Source organism: Rutidosis leptorrhynchoides, chromosome 8, assembly GCF_046630445.1.
Source record: "Rutidosis leptorrhynchoides isolate AG116_Rl617_1_P2 chromosome 8, CSIRO_AGI_Rlap_v1, whole genome shotgun sequence".
Lineage (NCBI taxonomy): Eukaryota > Viridiplantae > Streptophyta > Magnoliopsida > Asterales > Asteraceae > Rutidosis > Rutidosis leptorrhynchoides.
The window spans coordinates 371321590-371341494 of record NC_092340.1 but is presented as its reverse complement, the minus strand read 5'-3'; the positions used below and the strand labels follow the sequence as shown (position 1 = coordinate 371341494).

Below are 19905 nucleotides of genomic sequence, written 5' to 3'. Positions count from 1 at the left end.
AAGACCTGACATTTCTCTTGCAGTTAATTTGTTGGCAAGATTCAGCTCAAATGACAATGGAGCGGGATCAAACACATATTTTGATACCCTTGAGAAACTGCTGATTTAAAATTATTTTATTCTAACGTTTCAAAACAAGATTTGGTTGATTATGTATATGCAGGTCATTCATCAAATCCTCATAAAGATAAATCTCAAACTATATATGTATTCCTAAATGGAGGTACCACAAAATCATGGCGTTCTTAAAACAAACACTTATTGCAACATCATCAAATCATGACGAAGTGATTGCATTATATGAAACTACTCAAAAATGTGTTTGGTTGAGATCAATAACACAAATCATTAATGATTCTTGTGGACTAGAACGCTATAAAAGACCAACAACTATCTTCACCAATAACTATATATGAAGATAATGCAGCTTGCATAATACAACTGAAAGAAGAGTATCAAAAGTGACTGAACAAAATATAAATACTGAGGAGGCGCCAAAGCCATAGACGGTCTTAACGGTCATAAGTTTGATGAAAAAGAATGGTATGTTGGTAAGGCTCAGAAAAGACTACAAGGGAATAGGAATTGAAACAAGGGTTTGAGCAAACCATGAAGGAGACTGTAGACAAATCACAGGGGCTAAACTTGTACATAAAAGATTTAGATGATACAGTTTCAAATGAAAACCTCAGATTCTTCTCATATACTCAAGATCTCGTAAAAGACAACCAGATTAAAATGAGATACGTTCAATCAACAACTCTGCTGATCTTTATACCAAAGCACTGCCAACTGCTATTTTCAGAACACACGTTCATAATATTGGCATGAGGCATGTTCAGAAGATGTAACAACTCAGGCGTTGCCTACTTGAGGGGGAGTCAACTCTATGCTGCACTCTTTTTCCCTTAGCTAAAGTTTTATCCCAATGGGTTTTCTTTAGCAAGGTTTTTAACGAGGCAGTACTAGTTATTCTCTAATAAAATTGTCATCCAAGGAGGAGTGTTATAAAATATCTAGATTGTGTTATAAAATATCTAGATTGGATGTTAATTTTATTATTATTATTATATTTCTTGCATAGTAATATTTTATACTATAAATAGACATGTATGGTAACCATTTAAGGTGCACCATTTCTCTTGAAATATCAATATCAATATTTCTTCTCTCCTTCTTCTCTCTTTTTCTCTCTTTGTTCTTATAACCATTAAAGGTAGTTATAAGCCTACTGAATTATAACAATATAACGATTATTATTTATTATTGACTTTTGCTTAATAAGTATTCTTTATGCAAGCATTTTTAACAACTAAATTATATTAGTTTGATAATTTATTATTGAAAACCAAATTATGCAGAATTTGTAGGTTTAATTAAGTTTTTAATAACTTTGTTAATCACGATACGAATAAAATATTTAACGAAAAATATTTAGTTTCGTACAACGATAACTATCAACTATCTCCCATAGTAAACACGAGGATGGCATAACTAGTTGTGACTATTATGACTTTTTCTTTAACTACTTTTAAAACATACATCTAGTAAGATTAGAAGTTAAAAAGTATTTTAAGAAAAATATGACGTTAATCACTAACTACCTTATTATCTACGGAGTATTTAAGAGTTGTGAACTTGTGATGGCTTGAAAGAATGTGTGCGTAATAAATAAAGAATTACGGAGTAGAGTTCAAAACAAATTAAGATGAGTTCTAACCTTTTTTTTTTTTTTTTTTTTGAAAAGCAAGCAAAAAGTTTTTATTAATATTTCGGGAAGTTACAAAGTCCTATAATCTATACAAATGCCAATAGGAAAAAAATGTACAAATTCATGAGCGATGAGGCCATTAACATCACGGAACTTGAAACATCAAGCTGGGAAGAGGCAACCAGACAGTACCGCACGTGCGATGACAAAGTCGGCTGACGCTCCCCATTTAACCAAGTGAGAATGGAGGATCCAAGACATGAATGCTCTAACGAGTAGGACTTTGTTTTCGATTAGTCAATGCCAGATCTCTGAGGGTTTGAGGAGATGTAGAAGACGGAATTGACTAGCCATTGATGCCACATAATTATTGATTTTTTGTGTCTTTTGGATATCCAGGCGAATGATTGTGTTTGAATTTCGGATAAGATTGTGGCTACACGCCATTCTTTTTTACCAAAAACCTTGAGATTCCGGTATTTCCAGATAATGTAAGTGGATGCCCATTTAATGGCTTGCCAAATGTTAGCACCATTTTGTGATGTGGTAAAGGACTGATCGCTTAAGATTATGTCTCGGAGAGTGGTGAAGGTGTCGTCGGGGAGGTTCCACCATTGTAGAATTGATTTCCAGACATTTGATGTTATCGTGCAGTGAAATAGTATGTGTTCAATAGACTCTATGTGTAAGTTGCATAGTGGGCAAAGGATAGATTCGAGATCGACGCCTCTTTTGTCAAGTTCTACACGCGTCGGAATTCTTCCGTATAGAACTCTCCAAATGAAGATGTTAATTTTTTTGGGTATGAGCTTGTTTCTTGGTATCTTTATAGTGGAGATCGGTGTGTCGAGTTTTAGGTTGTCGAGGATTGAGGCTAATGCTTTCGTTGTAAATAAGCCGGATTGATCTAAGGTCCATTTCCAGGTATCGGGTTTATCGGAGAGGCTGATGGATGCTACAAGATTATTTAATTATGTTAATTCGGTGAGATTCCGTCCATTAGGTGTTCGGGACCAGTTCCATGAAGTGGATGTCATCGAGTTGTTTGCCTTGAGACGATCAGCTACCGAGACATTTTTGTTGGATTCGAGCATATATAATCTTCGGAATTGAATACAAAATTGTCCTGTTCCGCACCAGTTGTCATGCCAAAATTTGGTGTTTGAGCCGTTCCCAATGTTTTTGGATATTGAGTTGGTGAATTTAACTCCATAGTTATCTGCAATTTTACCTGCTTTGATGATTTCGTTCCAAATTGTGCGACCCGCCACATTTCTAGGTAAAACGTTAGAATAAACCCCCCTCCCCGTAAATACTCGATATGATTTTTACCCATAGCGCGTTCTTTTCATTAAAAAATCTCCACCACCATTTACATAGTCGGGATATGTTTTTACAAATTAAGGACCCGATGTTTAACCCGCCTTTTTCATATGGTAAGAGGATATGTTCCCATTTAATCCAATTTATTTTATTATCCGCTTCCGACACGCCCCAAAAAAAATTTCTTCTTTTTGTTTCAAGTGTGTTAATTATTTTAATTGGTGCGTGAAACAAGGAAAAGTAAAACAAAGGAATACTAGTGAGGACGATGAAACAAATTTTGCTTCCCAGTCGGAGAGTCGTTTGTCGAATTTTTCAATGATTGGCTGCCAAGTGGAGGCTTTTGTGGAAGGAGTGCCAATGGGCAGTCCTAGGTAAGTGAAAGGAGTTGAGCCGGCCGAGCAGTCGATATAATTAGCCATTTCCTCAACGTCCTTTTTTGAGACCCCGATTCCATAAAGATTACTTTTTTTAAGATTTACCTTAAGTCCGGAAATAGTTTCGAAGTATTTTAATAATTTAGAGATATTCTTTGCATTTCGTTTGCTCCATTCGCCAAAGAAGATTGTGTCATCCGCGTATTGGAGGTGAGATACCACAATCTTGTCGTGGCCAACGCTGATACCACGGAATTGGTTGTTTGCGATTGCCCGTTTAGTGAGGATGTTGAGGACTTCAGCAGCAATGATAATAAGAAAAGGAGAAATGGGATCTCCTTGTCGGATACCCCTGCCGGGGAAAAATTCCTTGGTCAAGGATCCATTAATGAGAATGGAAATGGAAGATGAGGAAAGGCAAGCACGAATAAAGTTGATCCATTTGATACCGAAACCCATGTACTTCATAGTGTCGAAAAGGAAGTCCCATTTTATGCAGTCAAATGCTTTTTCGAAGTCAACTTTGAATATGAGGCCTTTTTGTTTTTTCCTTTTAAGTTCGTCAATTATTTCATTTGCGATCAAGATACTATCTAGGATATTTCGGCCTTTCAGGAAAGCGGTTTGTTCAATGTCGATTAGTTTGTAAATTACTTTTGAGATGCAATTAGCAAGAATTTTGGTGAGGATTTTATAATAGCTTCTGATTAGGCATATTGAGCGATATTCGTTAAACCCGATTGGGTTGGCTTTCTTAGGAATTAGTGTGAAAAAAGGCGTTACAACCCTTAGATATTTCGGTGTTACAACAAAACCAATCTAGGGCATTAATGAGGTCGTCTTTAATCAGCCACCAATATGTTTTGAAGAATTTCATGTTGAAGCCGTCTGGCCCGGGGGCCTTTGAGCTGTCACAGCCATGAAGTGTATCCCATACTTCATTTTCGGAAAAACGAGCTTCAAGAAGGAGATTATCCGTATGGGATATATAGGAACGGTGAGGATCGTTTTCGAAGGGGCAGATTCCTTTTCGTTTTTTGGACATGAAAATTGTTTCGAAGTATTTGAATGCTTAATTTTTTATTGTGTTAGGTTCCTCTGACCATGATCCATATAACGATATGCCCCGGATGTTGTTTTTCTTTGAATGTCTTTTAATGTAGTTATGAAAGTATTTGGAATTTTCGTCTCTCTCGAGGTTCCATTTAATGCGTGCTTTTTGTTTAAGCATATTAGTTTTCTTTTTTTCTTTTTCAAAGTGTTGTATTTTATCGTTTACCCAAGTTTTTCTTTCGGATTCAGTAAGTGGTCTAGATTCTGTGAGTTTTTCCCAATCATTGGAGGCGTTCAGGTGCATTTTAATTTCGATGTCAAGGTTGCTTAGTTGCTGGATACATTTTTTAAGTTCAAGTTTAACTTTTTTTATTTATTTCGAAAAATACAATCAGGACGGTTACCAGATACAGGGAGGAGCCATGTAGCTTTTATGATTTCATCAGCATTTATTAGGTTTAACCAAGTATTAAAGACGCGCGTAGGTTTTGGGCCAAAGTCGACGAATGAGTTTTTGAGTATGATCGGACAATGGTCTGAGAGGTCACGTTCAAGGGTTTTTGAGGAGGTGTCTGGCCACAATTTTAAGACACTTTCGGAGACAAGGAAGCGATCGAGTTTACTGAATTTCATTTTGTTGATACAAATGCTGGTGAACTTTTTACCCCCTAGTGGTAGGTCGATTAGATTCGATTTATTTATAAAGTTGTTAAAATTATCAGCCCGAGTTTGTTTAAAGATACAGTTGAGACGTTCGGATTTGGATCTAACTTCGTTAAAGTCGCCAAAGATAATATGGGGGACATTGATGTGATTAATTAAGTTTGTGAGCTCAGTCCAAAATTTTATTATTTTTCTGGTGAAAGTGTGGGCCATATACGTTTACAATTACCATGTCAGAATCATAACCCGCCCATGTTCCTTTAATGGCAATAAAGAACTCCCCTTCTAAGGTGTAACATCCATGTTACATCCGTCCCACATCGGTTGGAGAGGGGAACGAAGCATGCCTTATAAGGGTGTGGAGACCTTTCCTAGCATGACGCGTTTTGGGACCACAAGCGCAGCAGATCCCATGAGAACTCTGCAGTTAAGCGTGCTCAGGCGAGAGCACTATTAGGATGGGTGACATCCTGGGAAAGTGCTCGTCGTGTGTGGTTGCCAAGAAAAATCTGTGCGCCTACGGGTAAAGCGGACAATATCATGCTACGGGGAACGTGTTACCTGGTGTAGAGACCCGTCCTAATCCATCTGGACGAATACATTATATATTGTTTATATCGCGATGTACTTGACCTCTATATGATACATTTTACAAACATTGCATTCGTTTTTGAAAGATAAACTTTCATTACATTGAAAGTTGACGGCATGCATACCATTTCATAATATATCCAACTATAATTGACTTAATAATAATCTTGATGAACTCGAAGACTCGAATACAACGTCTTTTGAAATATGTCATGAATGACTCCAAGTAATATCTCTAAAATGAGCAAATGCACAGCGGAAGATTTCTTTCATACCTGAGAATAAACATGCTTTCAAGTGTCAACCAAAAGGTTGGTGAGTTCATTAGTTTATCATAAACAATCATTTTCAATAATATAATAGACCACAAGATTTCCTTTATTCAATAATCATACACTCGCAAGTGTTTAAAAATCATTCATATGGATTGAACACCTGGTAACCGACATTAACATCATGCATATAGAATATCCCCAAAACAGAAATCCATCTGTATAATATAAACTCGAAGTACTAAAGCATACCATTTTTCAGTATGGGGGGAGTTAGTGCCCGTAGATCTACCTATAGGATTCGCGTCAATTAGGGTGTCTGTTCCCTAATTCTTAGGCTACCAAGCTAAAAGGGTGATATTCGATTCGATAATCCAACCATAGAATGTAATTTTCGAGTACTTGTGTCTATTTCGTAAAGCATTTATAAAAACAGCGCATGTATTCTCAGTCCCAAAAATATATATTGCAAAAGCATTTAAAAAAGGAGCAAATGAAACTCACAATACTGTATTTTGTAGTAAAAATACATATGACGACATTGAACAAATGCAGGGTTGGCCTCGGATTCACGAACCTATATCATTTGTATATATATTAAAACATATTCTCGTAATTGAACAAATTTATTTATTATATCCTTAATTTGTATATTTAATTTGTGTATAAATTTAAAATGGTTAATATTCATATAGTTATATTAATATATCCATATTTATTTACGTAATTGTTTAAATGTTATATTTAAAAATCGATAGTTTTGTTATTCGTATGTATTTATGTAACTAATATTAATAGGTTTGTTATATATAGTTATGTGAAATTTTAATACAGTTTTAGTATATGTAATAAGTATATTTTATATACAAAATATTTATCTGTTTAAGAAGGTAGTTTTTGGTACTAATAATGATACCATTAATAATCATTTTACTTAATAATAATACTTATTTTGATAATAATATTGGTAATAACACTAATAATAATAATAACTATGTTTGTAACTAGGGTTATGATAACAATAATAATAATTGGTAACTAATACTTATATTAGTAATAATAACAGTACTTGTTAATAATAGTCATATTAATGGAAATGATAACATTAATAATAATACTTTTGTCAATCATAATGATTAATAATAGCTATGATTATGATAATAATACTAATTTAGTAGTAATGATAATAATATCAATTGTGTTAAGGATAATAATAGTATATTTTTTTAATAATAATAATAATAATAATATTAATCATAATAATAATAACAGTAATTCTTATATCAATAATAGTCTTATAAAATTAATAATAATGATAATAATAATAATATAATAATCATCATAGTCATAATTTTTAATAATACAAACAATAATACTAATAATACTAATACTTAATAATAACATAATAATGATAATGATAATAATAATAATAATAATAATAATAATAATAATAATAATAATAATAATAATAATAATAATAATAATAATAATAATAAATGATAAATAAACTACCTTATAAGCTCATTTTAAAAAGAATTGCACCCAGCAAGGATTGAACCCGAGACCACTTGAAACCCGACACCATACCCAAACCATCCATCTGTTTTCTGTTTATCTGATATAGCTGGTATCCTGTTGTTTTTAACCCATTTTGATTCTGTTTTCCTTTTCTTCCTTCTTCCTCACAGGTTATACGACCAGAGATAAACCAAGCTAACAACTAATTACCTATTTAGTTTTAGGACTTAAAATATATACAAAAACGATTTTAGTTTGATGTTAGAAGATTAACAGAAAACAAAAAGGGTGAATACCTGCTGTTCGCAAAAAAAAAAAAAAATTAATAATAACTCAAATGGTGATTTCAATTTCAAGACCGTTTTAACTAAAAGATTCTATACAAGATAGGTAGTAAATCATTCCTAGAATCTTTCTGAAACACCAATTTAAATTAAATCATAACATAAATTTCGAATTTCACCAAGAACAAATTCGTTGACTTTTGAATTTAAAAGTTTGACTCATGAATTTGAATTCGATATGAAAAATTAGAGATTCAAACTTTGTAGAAAGTTTAAATAGATCAATCCTAACAACTCTACATTATTAGAATTTGAAATTTGATTCGTAATTGAGTTTTTGCCAAAAAATTGATGAACAGAGGTATATCGACCTGAATTTTAAATTTACAGTTTTATTTTTATTATACATTGCGAAGTATGATGTATATAATGTAAGTTTGGTGTTTTTAATCATGGTTGATAAGGAGTTGTAACAGAATTTGACAATTTCTCAAATCATAAACAGATAGATATCGATAGCATATTTCAATTAGGAACAGAAATTGAATAAAACAAATAAAATCAAGCTGTAAAGTTTAATAGATTGGTACGATTGATATAATTAGGTAATGAATTGGAGACTGGGCAAAAAATCGAATACAGTTTGATTAGGATATGGAACTGATTCATTTTTTTTTATATAAAAACACGTTTGTTATTAATTTTAATAAATAAATGTAAATATAATAATAATAATAATTCTATTAATATTAATAATAATAATAATTTCTATGAATATTAATAAATATAAATAGTAGTAATAATGATAATAATAATTATCTATAATAATGTTAATAATTATATTAATAATAATCATAATAAAGATAATAATAATATGATATTAATAATAAATATACTATTAAAAGTAATAGAAATAATAATAATATTTTTAAATGAAAATGATAATAATAATGATATTACTAATGATAAGAATAATGATAAAGTAATGGTAGTCATAATTTTTAAATAAAGTGATAATTAGTAATATTAGAGTTTTTAATACTAATAGTAATAATAGAAGTAATGATAATATTAATGATAATGAAAATAACAATAATAATTTTGTTAATGATACTAATAATAATATTAATAAATGATGAATGTAACAATAATATAACAACTATAATTAATCTTGTAATATATAAATATTACCATTTATTAGTTAGCTATTATTATATGATAACTCTTATTGAATATATATTTTATATGTATTACAAAATAATAATAATTATTAATAGAAATCATATATATCTATATAGATCCATATTAATATCATATGTAGTCTTATATATATTATTTTTAATAGTACTTGATTATTCGGTATATTATTTTACATTTTTGATTCCAATTGATTAAAGTTTATTCAAAATTTTATACACTTATATTTATATTTATTTTATATATGTTTTTACATAATCATTTACTCTAGTTGTTCGTGAATCGTCGGGAATAGTCACAGGATATATGATATCAGTTCAAACTTTCTAAGACTCAATATTACAGATTTTGCTTATCGTATCGAAACCATATAAAGATTAAGTTTAAATTTAGTCGGAAATTCCCGGGTCGTCACAGTACCTACCCGTTAAAGAAATTTCGTCCCGAAATTTGAGTGGATCATCATGGCTAACAATAAGAATGTTTTCATGACTCATATAAACGGATAAATAGAGTTTTATCATTATTGAGTAATACATATAAAACAATTCGATTATTCGAAGGGTACGAATGAAGCTATCACAAAAGATTGAGATAGAGATTTAACTTTTGACGAAGTCACATTTGAATTTAGAAAATAAGGTGCGTCTTAACTTTTGACGTTGTCTTGGTTGAATTCCGGAATTCAAGGAATTTAAAGAAAATCTTTGAAATCTAAAAGATTTGATTCTTCAACGAGTAAGGAAATTATGATCTCTATAATTAAATACAGTAATCTGCTTTGATTACTCTGTCTGATATTTCCATTATAAATTTACCTTTTCCGTTCCATTAGTTTTCACTACTTCTATACTCAATTCCCAAATTCAAAAGATTGTGAAAATGCTTAATCCAGTTCTGATCCTTGTTCTTATCCTGACTATCGTATCTGTCATTCTTCTTTTCCATTTACCACCGGAGGAATCTATTCACTTCTACTATTACCTTGGGGTTATAGTGTTTTTAATTCTCTCGTGTCTTTATATGGCTATTCGCATTGATATACGCGGTTTGTAATTTCGGCGTTGTTGTTGGGCTTTATATTTTCCTTTATATTTCGAAGTCCTATCTTCTGTATTCTATAATCATTGTCATCCACAGTTAATATTCTCTCCTATTTGCTACGATTCATACCCCAATTTCTATTTCGGAGATTCATTCTTTTATTTTCTCTTCCCGACTTTAAATTAAGCGAATAATGGTCTAGAATTCGTAGGTATGAAGTTTCGAATGAACATAACTAACTTTCTAAGAGAGAAATTGTAATAGTACTATCTTGATTGGTTATATTACCAGAATTCAAAAGAAAAGGTAGAACTATCAGAATTTTATGTTCTTGATATGTTTATAGATTTGATAGAATGTAAGAGTCGTGTAATATGTCACCTGATGACGTTATGGTCTGTGAATCATCAAGTTCCATTAGAAACTCAGCATGACTTACTGTAATATAATCATGTTGATCAAGTGTCATTATATTATACTAACTCATGCATCAATTTCCAACACTACTTCAATAACCTTCATATTTTAAACTCGAAGGTTTCAAAATTTAGAAACTAAAACGGTTTCTTTTATGATGTAATACAGATAATGCGGAGAGATAATTAATATCGAACGAGAATATTTATGAAGATATCTTCAGAAATATTGAGGATATTAATAAGGAAAGATACGATAATATCTTAGAATTTTTGAATCAATTTGTGATGAAGAAATTCATTCACGATGACTTAGAGCGATTAAGGAGCAAGGTATTCGTCAAAGATTTCATCAGAAACAGAATCATCAGGATTCTTTATATACAAGTTTAGTCCTTGTGATTTGTTCAGAGTATCCTTCATGTTTTGCTCAATTCATTTTTCAGTATCAAAATCTTTGAGCTTTTTCAACACTCTAATCTTTATCATCAAACTTTTGACTGTTACGGAAGTCTTCAGTTTTCACTGTTTCATCAGCTTTTTCTAAAACTTGGAGTATTGATTCGTAGACTTAGTGTTTTTCAGAATTTCAGAATGGAAGATCATAATTCTAAGAGATAAATGTTATATGTATACATATATTGGTTGACGTAGAAACGCTGCGAGATTCAAAATACTGATTGCTAATTTCTGGTAATTGGTATGGCAATTCTCGTTACAAGATGCGAATGAGTATATGAATAGGTTTTAACGAACAAATATAATGGTTCCTCGGAGGGACTTAAGCCAATGAGTAATGAAGTTGCTGGTAAGTTTACTGCTAACGTGGTGGAATATAAACGGTTCTTCGGTAACGATGATGAAAGGAGAACTTATAAGTCAAAGTTATAGTAGAGTTCATTCGAATGAGAAGTCGAAGTTGATTTGCTGAAGCTGTGACAAAATTGGCTAATTTTGAAAGGGATTGCAAAGTTATTTTTGGTAATAACAATGTCAAAAAAGCTAGCACAGATACGTGTTTAACGTTTAATCAGGTTTTGAGTGTTTTCAGGTGCATAATTATATGTATCAATCTTTTCTTCCGTAGATGAAGTGCGGTTGGTTCATCCTCTAGTTTGAGGTGTTTTCAAGAATCATGAAAGGTTTATACGTAGATTGTAATCGTCAAGATACAAATGAGGTTTAAGATGAAATCAAGTGGCAACTTGAAGAAATGTTTAGTTTCATATGTTATAATCAATATTTTAATTCATTTTGACTGTCCAATGTTATTAGTCCACAGTCGATAGTCCACAGTTAACAGTCCAATAATTCATATATAGTTTAATATATAATATTCGAATTAATTAATATGTATCGTGACCCGTGTACGTGTCTCAGACTCGATCACAACTCAAAGTATATATATTATTATAGAATAAACCTCAACCCTGTATAGCTAACTCGATCATTACTACATATAGAGTGTCTATGGTTATTCCAAATAATATATATAGATGTGTCGATATGATATGTCAAAACCTTGTATACGTGTCCCGATATTTAAAGTGCATAAAATAAATAACTGAAATTAAATGACGATAAATAAAATTACGAGAATATAAATTGCGATAATTAAATTGCGATAAGTAAAATGTAATCAGTTAGCTAGGAACAGTTAGCGTAGATTCTTAACAAAATTTTTCATAGTTAATTTGTGTGTTTCTAACAAATTTTATTTTGTCCAATGTTTTCTTCATTATGCCACTTCTTGGATTCTGATAGATCAAAATCCAAATATAAAATTGAATGAAAATGGTTATTTTGCGGTGAACGGATACGTATATCGGTGGTTATAAATAGGATAGTAAATGACTGTTGAATCAAATTGAAAAAAATGTACAGTTTAACTTATTAATGTGAAATCTAAATATTTTTAGGGTATTACCTACCCGTTAAAATATTTTCACCATTAACAGTTTGTACAAAAGAATTTTTTTAATTACAATCTTTATGAAAATATACTTACATATATATTTTCCTCAGATGTAATCATGGATTTTAATGAGTTAATATGATATTAACTCATCTGATTTACCGTTAGAACAAGAATATATAATCTCTAAAACATTAGAGATTACATAATTGCCATGTCGAACGAAGATAAATGATGTAGAACGATACGTAGAACGATGATTATACTCGAGATACAGAATGAGATGTTGAGGCATGAATTGTTGATGGTACTGGTGCTGTTATTGATGGTACTGTTGGTGTCGGTGATGTTGCTGAAGCTGGTAAATTTTGCACCATATTCTCCAAATTGATTACTCGAGCGCGAAGTTCGATGACTTCTTCTATTATTTTGGGATGATTGTCGGTCGGAATGAGCGGATGAGTAAGGTTTAGAATTTTAGATAGAATATACTCGTGGCGAGGTATTCGGAAAATGAGGGTGAAAGTGGTGTTTCAGACTGGTTCGCCGGTAAGTGCTTCAGGTTCTTCGCCAATAGGTGAATTCGGTTGGTGGATGGAAAGGATCACTTTCTTCTTGTCTCCAATGATTAAGGAGGCTACGAACCCATCAGATGAATTGGGGATGGTTGATTGGCTGATTCATTCTGGAGACACTGCTTTCGGAGTTTGAGTGAAACTCCATATCGGAATCCGAGGGACTTGAACTAGTGGCGAATTCCATTTCGTTTGATAGAGTAAAAGGTTTTCGGTATGAAAAGATTTTTGGATATCGGATGATATTCTAATTACATAGAATACCTAAATATAGTACAGAAGCTCCCGTAGATTACGGAGAAATTTACGGAATATGTCAGACAAAGTTTTCAGTAACAGATACAATAAGATATGGATTTATCTATACACTGTCTATGCAATAGAGGCAGTAAGACGTGTCTAGACTTTAAGGATGATAAGCAAATAATTTTTGACACGAAATGATAAGCAAAACTTTTGACATGCAGACACGGTCGAAGTCCAGACTCACTAATGCATCTAAACTACTATCAGTTAGACACACTAATGCAAGACCTGGTTCGCTAAGACCACCGCTCTGATACCACCTGTAGAGACCCGTCCTAATATATCTAGACAAATACATTACATTTGGTTACATCGCGAGGTACTTGACCTCTATATGATACATTTTACAAACATTGCATTCGTTTTTGAAAGACAAACTTTCATTACATTGAAAGTTGATGTCATGCATACCATTTCAAAATATATCCAACTATAATTGACTTAATAATAACCTTGATGAACTCGACGACTCGAATGCAACGTCTTTTGAAATAGGTCATGAATGACTCCAAGTAATATCTTTAAAATGAGCAAATGCACAGCGGAAGATTTCTTTCATACCTGAAAATAAACATGCTTTCAAGTGTCAACCAAAAGGTTGGTGAGTTCATTAGTTTATCATAAACAATCATTTTCAATAATATAATAGACCACAAGATTTCCTTTATTCAATAATCATACACTCGCAAGTGTTTAAAAATCATTCATATGGATTGAACACCTGGTAACCGACATTAACATCATGCATATAAAATATCCCCAAAACAGAAATCCATCTGTATAATATAAACTCGAAGTACTAAAGCATACCATTTTCCAGTATGGGGGAGTTAGTGCCCGTAGATCTACCTTTAGAATTCGCGTCAATTAGGGTGTCTGTTCCCTAATTCTTAGGCTACCAATCTAAAAGGGTGATATTCGATTCGATAATCCAACCATAGAATGTAATTTTCGAGTACTTGTGTCTATTTCGTAAAGCATTTATAAAAACAGCGCATGTATTCTCAGTCCCAAAAATATATATTGCAAAAGCATTTAAAAAGGGAGCAAATGAAACTCACAATACTGTATTTTGTAGTAAAAATACATATGACGACATTGAACAAATGCAGGGTTGGCCTCAGATTCACGAACCTATATCATTTGTATATATATTAAAACATATTCTCGTAATTGAACAAATTTATTTATTATATCCTTAATTTGTATATTTAATTTGTGTATAAATTTAAAATGGTTAATATTCATATAGTTATATTAATATATCCATATTTATTTACGTAATTGTTTAAATGTTATATTTAAAAATCGATAGTTTTATTATTCGTAAGTATTTATGTAACTAATATTAATAGGTTTGTTATATATAGTTATGTGAAATTTTAATATAGTTTTAGTATATGTAATAAGTATATTTTATATACAAAATATTTATCTGTTTAAGAAGGTAGTTTTTGGTACTAATAATGATACAATTAATAATCATTTTACTTAATAATAATACTTATTTTGATAATAATATTGGTAATAACACTAATAATAATAACTATGTTTGTAACTAGGGTTATGATAACAATAATAATAATTGGTAACTAATATTTATATTAGTAATAATAACAGTACTTGTTAATAATAGTCATATTAATGGAAATGATAACATTAATAATAATACTAATGTTAATCATAATGATTAATAATAGCTATGATTATGATAATAATACTAATTTAGTAGTAATGATAATAATATCAATTGTGTTAAGGATAATAATAGTATATTTTTTTAATAATAATATATTAATCATAATAATAATAACAGTAATTCTTATATCAATAATAGTCTTATAAAATTAATAATAATGATAATAATAATAATACAATAATCATCATAGTCATAATATTTAATAATACAAACAATAATACTAATACTTAATAATAACATAATAATGATAATGATGATAATAATAATAATAATAATAATAATAATAATAATAATAATAATAATAATAATAATAATAATAATAATAATAATAATAATAATAAATGATAAATAAACTACCTTATAAGCTCATTTTAAAAAGAATTGCACCCAGCAAGGATTGAACTTGAGACCACTCGAAACCAGACACCATACCCAAACCATCCATTTGTTTTCTGTTTATCTGATATAGCTGGTATCTTGTTGTTTTTAACCCATTTTGATTCTGTTTTCCTTTTCTTCCTTCTTCCTCACAGGTTATACGACCAGAGACAAACCAAGCTAACAAATAATTACCTATTTAGTTTTAGGACTTGAAATATATACAAAAATGATTTTAGTTTGATGTTAGAAGATTAACAGAAAACAAAAAGGGTGAATACCTGCTGTTCGCAATAATAATAATAATAATAATAATAATAATAATAATAATAATAATAATAATAATAATAATAATAATAATAATAATAATAATAATAATAATAACTCAAATGGTGATTTCAATTTCAAGACCGTTTTAACTAAAAGTTTCTATACAAGATAGGTAATAAATCATTCCTAGAATCTTTCTGAAACACCAATTTAAATTAAAACATAACATAAATTTCGAATTTCACCAAGAACAAATTAGTTTACTTTTGAATTTAAAAGTTTGACTCATGAATTTGAATTCGATATGAAAAATTAGCGATTCAAACTTTGTAGAAAGTTTAAATAGATCAATCCTAACAACTCTATATTATTAGAATTTGAAATTTGATTCGTAATTGAGTTTTTGCCAAAAAATTGATGAACGGAGTTATATCGAGCTGAATTTTAAATTTACAGTTTTATTTCGATTATACATTGCGGAGTATGATGTATATAATGTAAGATTGGTGTTTTTAATCGTGGTTGATAAGGAGTTGTAATAGAATTTGACAATTTCTCAAATCATAAACAGATAGATGTCGACAACATATTTCAATTAGGAACAGAAATTGAATAAAACAAATAAAATCAAGCAGTAAAGTTTAATAGATTGGTACGATTGATATAATTAGGTAACGAATTGGAGACTGGACAAAAAATCGAATACAGTTTGATTAGGATATGGAACTGATTCATTTTTTTTATATATAAAAACACATTTGTTATTAATTTTAATAAATAAATGTAAATATAATAATAATAATAATAATAATAATTCTATTAATATTAATAATAATAATAATTTCTATGAATATTAATAAATATAAATAGTAGTAATAATGATAATAATAATTATCTATAATAATGTTAATAATTATATTAATAATAATCATAATAAAGATAATAATAATATGATATTAATAATAAATATACTATTAAAAGTAATAGAAATAATAATAATATTTTTAAATGAAAATGATAATAATAATGATTTTACTAATGATAAGAATAATGATAAAGTAATGATAGTCATAATTTTTAAATAAAGTGATAATTAGTAATAATAGAGTTTTTAATACTAATAGTAATAATAGAAGTAATGATAATATTAATGATAATGAAAATAACAATAACAATAATAATTTTGTTAATAATACTAATAATAATACTAATATTAATAATAATAAATGATGAATGTAACAATAACATAACAACTATAATTAATCTTGTAATATATAAATATTACCATTTATTAGTTAGCTATTATTATATGATAAATCTTATTGAATATATATTTGATATGTATTACAAAATAATAATAATTATTCATAGAAATCATATATATCTATATAGATTCATATTAATATCATATGTAGTCTTATATATATTATTTTTAATAGTATTTGATTATTCGGTATATTATTTTACATTTTTTATTCCAATTGATTAAAGTTTATTCAAAATTTTATACACTTATATTTATATTTATTTTATATATGTTTTTACATATTCATTTACTCTAGTTGTTCGTGAATCGTCGGGAATAGTCACAGGATATATGATATCAATTCAAACTTTCTAAGACTCAATATTACAGATTTTGCTTATCGTATCGAAACCATATAAAGATTAAGTTTAAATTTAGTCGGAAATTCCCGGGTCGTCACACCTGGGATGTTACAGAATAGTATCAGAGCCACTAATATGCCGCTGGGGGTGTTGGGGAAAACCGCATCGAGGACGATGAGTCCCTGAGGGGGGGGGGAGGGGGGTGAATGTAACACCCTAGGCAAATCCCGCATCGCCCACATACATGAGTGATCATGGGATTATAAGGTAATATTCACGCTTAAATGACACAACGCATTTTTGGACCACAGGCTGAGCGGGTGTGCGAGTACGTTGTGGTTAAGCATGCTTGGACGAGTGCACTACCAGGATGGGTGACCTCCTGGGAAAGTGTTCGTTGTCTTTGGTCGCCAAAAAAAATCCGTGCGCCTGCGGGCAGAGCGGACAATATCATGCTACAGGGAACGTGTTACCTGGGATGTTACAGATGATATCACATCAGTTGGGCTGTTATGGATATTGTAACATCCGTGTTACATCCGTCCCACATCGGTTGGGGAGGAGAACGAAGCATGCCTTATAAGGGTGTGGAGACCTTTCCTAGCATGACGCGTTTTGGGACCACAAGCGCAGCAGATTTCATGAGAACTCTGCAGTTAAGCGTGCTCGGACGAGTGCACTACTAGGATGGGTGACCTCTTGGGAAAGTGTTTGTCGTCTTTGGTCTCCAAGAAAAATCCGTGCGCCTGCGGGCAGAGCGGACAATATCATTCTACGGGGAACATGTTACCTGGGATGTTACAGAAGGTATCAGAGCCAGGCCCCGGACCAAACGTGCACAGCGAGGACGTTGTGTCCCATTAGGGGGAGGATTGTAACATCCATGTTACATCCGTCCCACGTCGGTTAGAGAGGGGAACGAAGCATGCCTTATAAGGGTGTGGAGACCTTTCCTAGCATGACGCGTTTTGGGACCACAAGCGCAGCAGATCCCATGAGAACTCTGCAGTTAATCGTGCTCAGGCGAGAGCACTACTAGGATGGGTGACCTCCTGGGAAAGTGCTCGTCGTGTGTGGTTGCCAAGAAAAATCCGTGCGCCTACGGGCAAAGCGGACAACATCATGCTACGAGGAACGTGTTACCTGGGATGTTACAGATGGTATCAGAGCCAGGCCCCTGACCAAACGTGCACAGCAGGGACGCTGTGTCCCATTAGGGGGGAGGATTGTAACATCCGTGTTACATCCGTCCCACATCGGTTGGGGAGGAGAACGAAGCATGCCTTATAAGGGTGTGGAGACCTTTCCTAGCATGACGAGTTTTGGGACATAAGCGCAGCAGTTCTCATGAGAACTCTGCAGTTAAGCGTGCTCGGACGAGTGCACTACCAGGATGGGTGACCTCCTGGGAAAGTGTTCGTCGTCTTTGGTCGCCAAGAAAAATCTGTGCGCCTGCGGGCAGAGCGGACAATATCATGTTACGGGGAACGTGTTACCTGGGATGTTACATAAGGCTTGTTCGAAGATAAAAGTGGATGGATCCCAAATTAAGAGTAAGCCCCCTGATGCCCCTATTGCGTCTTTTTGTACAAACTGAAGGTTTGAGTTATACCAAAATGATTCAATTAGGGAGTCAGCTGATTGGGAACATTTGGTTTCTTGCAGTCCTAGAATAACCGGATTTTCCTCATTACATATTTTTTGAAGCCACTTGATTTTACCCGATTGTCCCACACCCCAAATATTAAGAGAAATGCAAGTCATTTGAAATACTTACAGAGAGAGCGGAAGGATGGTAGATCAGTGATCTGCGGTCCAACAAATTCCCAGTTCTTGGCCAAATTCATTGGTGTCGAGTGTGCTGGCACAGGTCAATTAAGAGCAGGTCCCACCTTTGTTCGACAGCTTTTTAGACGTGTTACCCGAAGCTTTAGAGCCTTTCGAGTGAGTTGTGATAATTTCAGCTTTTGTCCACTTCTAGCAAATTGTTTAATATACAAAAATTTTGATCTTGAACCTTTCCTATTGATCTCAGTAGGTGGTTTATTTTGAAGAAACGATTTCGATGGAGGACTTGGTACCAGGTTATCGTGTGCCTTCTTCTTAAAATATGTGCTTTCGTAGCTAAGGATTTTCGAGTTTGATTTACCCAGAATCTTGGATTTTTTGTTGCCTTTAACCTTTGATTTACTTGTAGCAACAGAGGGGTTGCATAATATACCGGATTCCTCAATTGTATTTGTTTTAGGAAACTGATTGAGGGTGGTATTCAATTTATCGACATGAGCATTATTTTGTGGGATTGAGACTGTAATGTCTTCTTCCTCAACCACAGTCAATGGGTAATTATCAATGATAGGCTCAGGTACTTTACTTGGGCTTAGGGTTTATGTCATTATTAGGTGATTCAGTGATAGGCTTAGCAGGTTTGTGAGGTGGTGTGTCTTGGTTGGGCTTGATGGGCTCGTGGGAAGGTGGATTAAAAGAGTTGATGGGTTTTTCAGCAATCAAGCTATTAATAATTTGGATAGGGCTTATGGGTATATTGGGTTCTGTATTATTGGGCCTATGGGATACGCTGGCAGTTGGGGAGTTGGATATGGTTTGATGACATAATTTTTGGGTTTTCTGTAGGTCATTATTGTGTTGGGTTTCCGATACATGTGAGTCTTCCTGGTTAATATGAACGTTACAGTCTTGAATCA

The 19905-nt window shown here is 31.8% G+C and overlaps 1 protein-coding gene across 1 annotated transcript; it reads right to left on the bottom strand.

The window, feature by feature from the left end:
* Nucleotides 1-2004: 2004 nt before the first annotated feature.
* On the bottom strand, nt 2005-3879 carry LOC139864750 (uncharacterized). The gene is made up of 2 exons (XM_071853319.1): nt 3282-3879; nt 2005-2666 (listed from the first exon to the last, which is right to left on the bottom strand). The coding sequence occupies exons 1-2, from the start codon at nt 3877-3879 to the stop codon at nt 2005-2007; spliced, it is 1260 nt and encodes a 419-aa protein (XP_071709420.1).
* Between the last annotated feature and the right edge of the window lie 16026 nt (nt 3880-19905).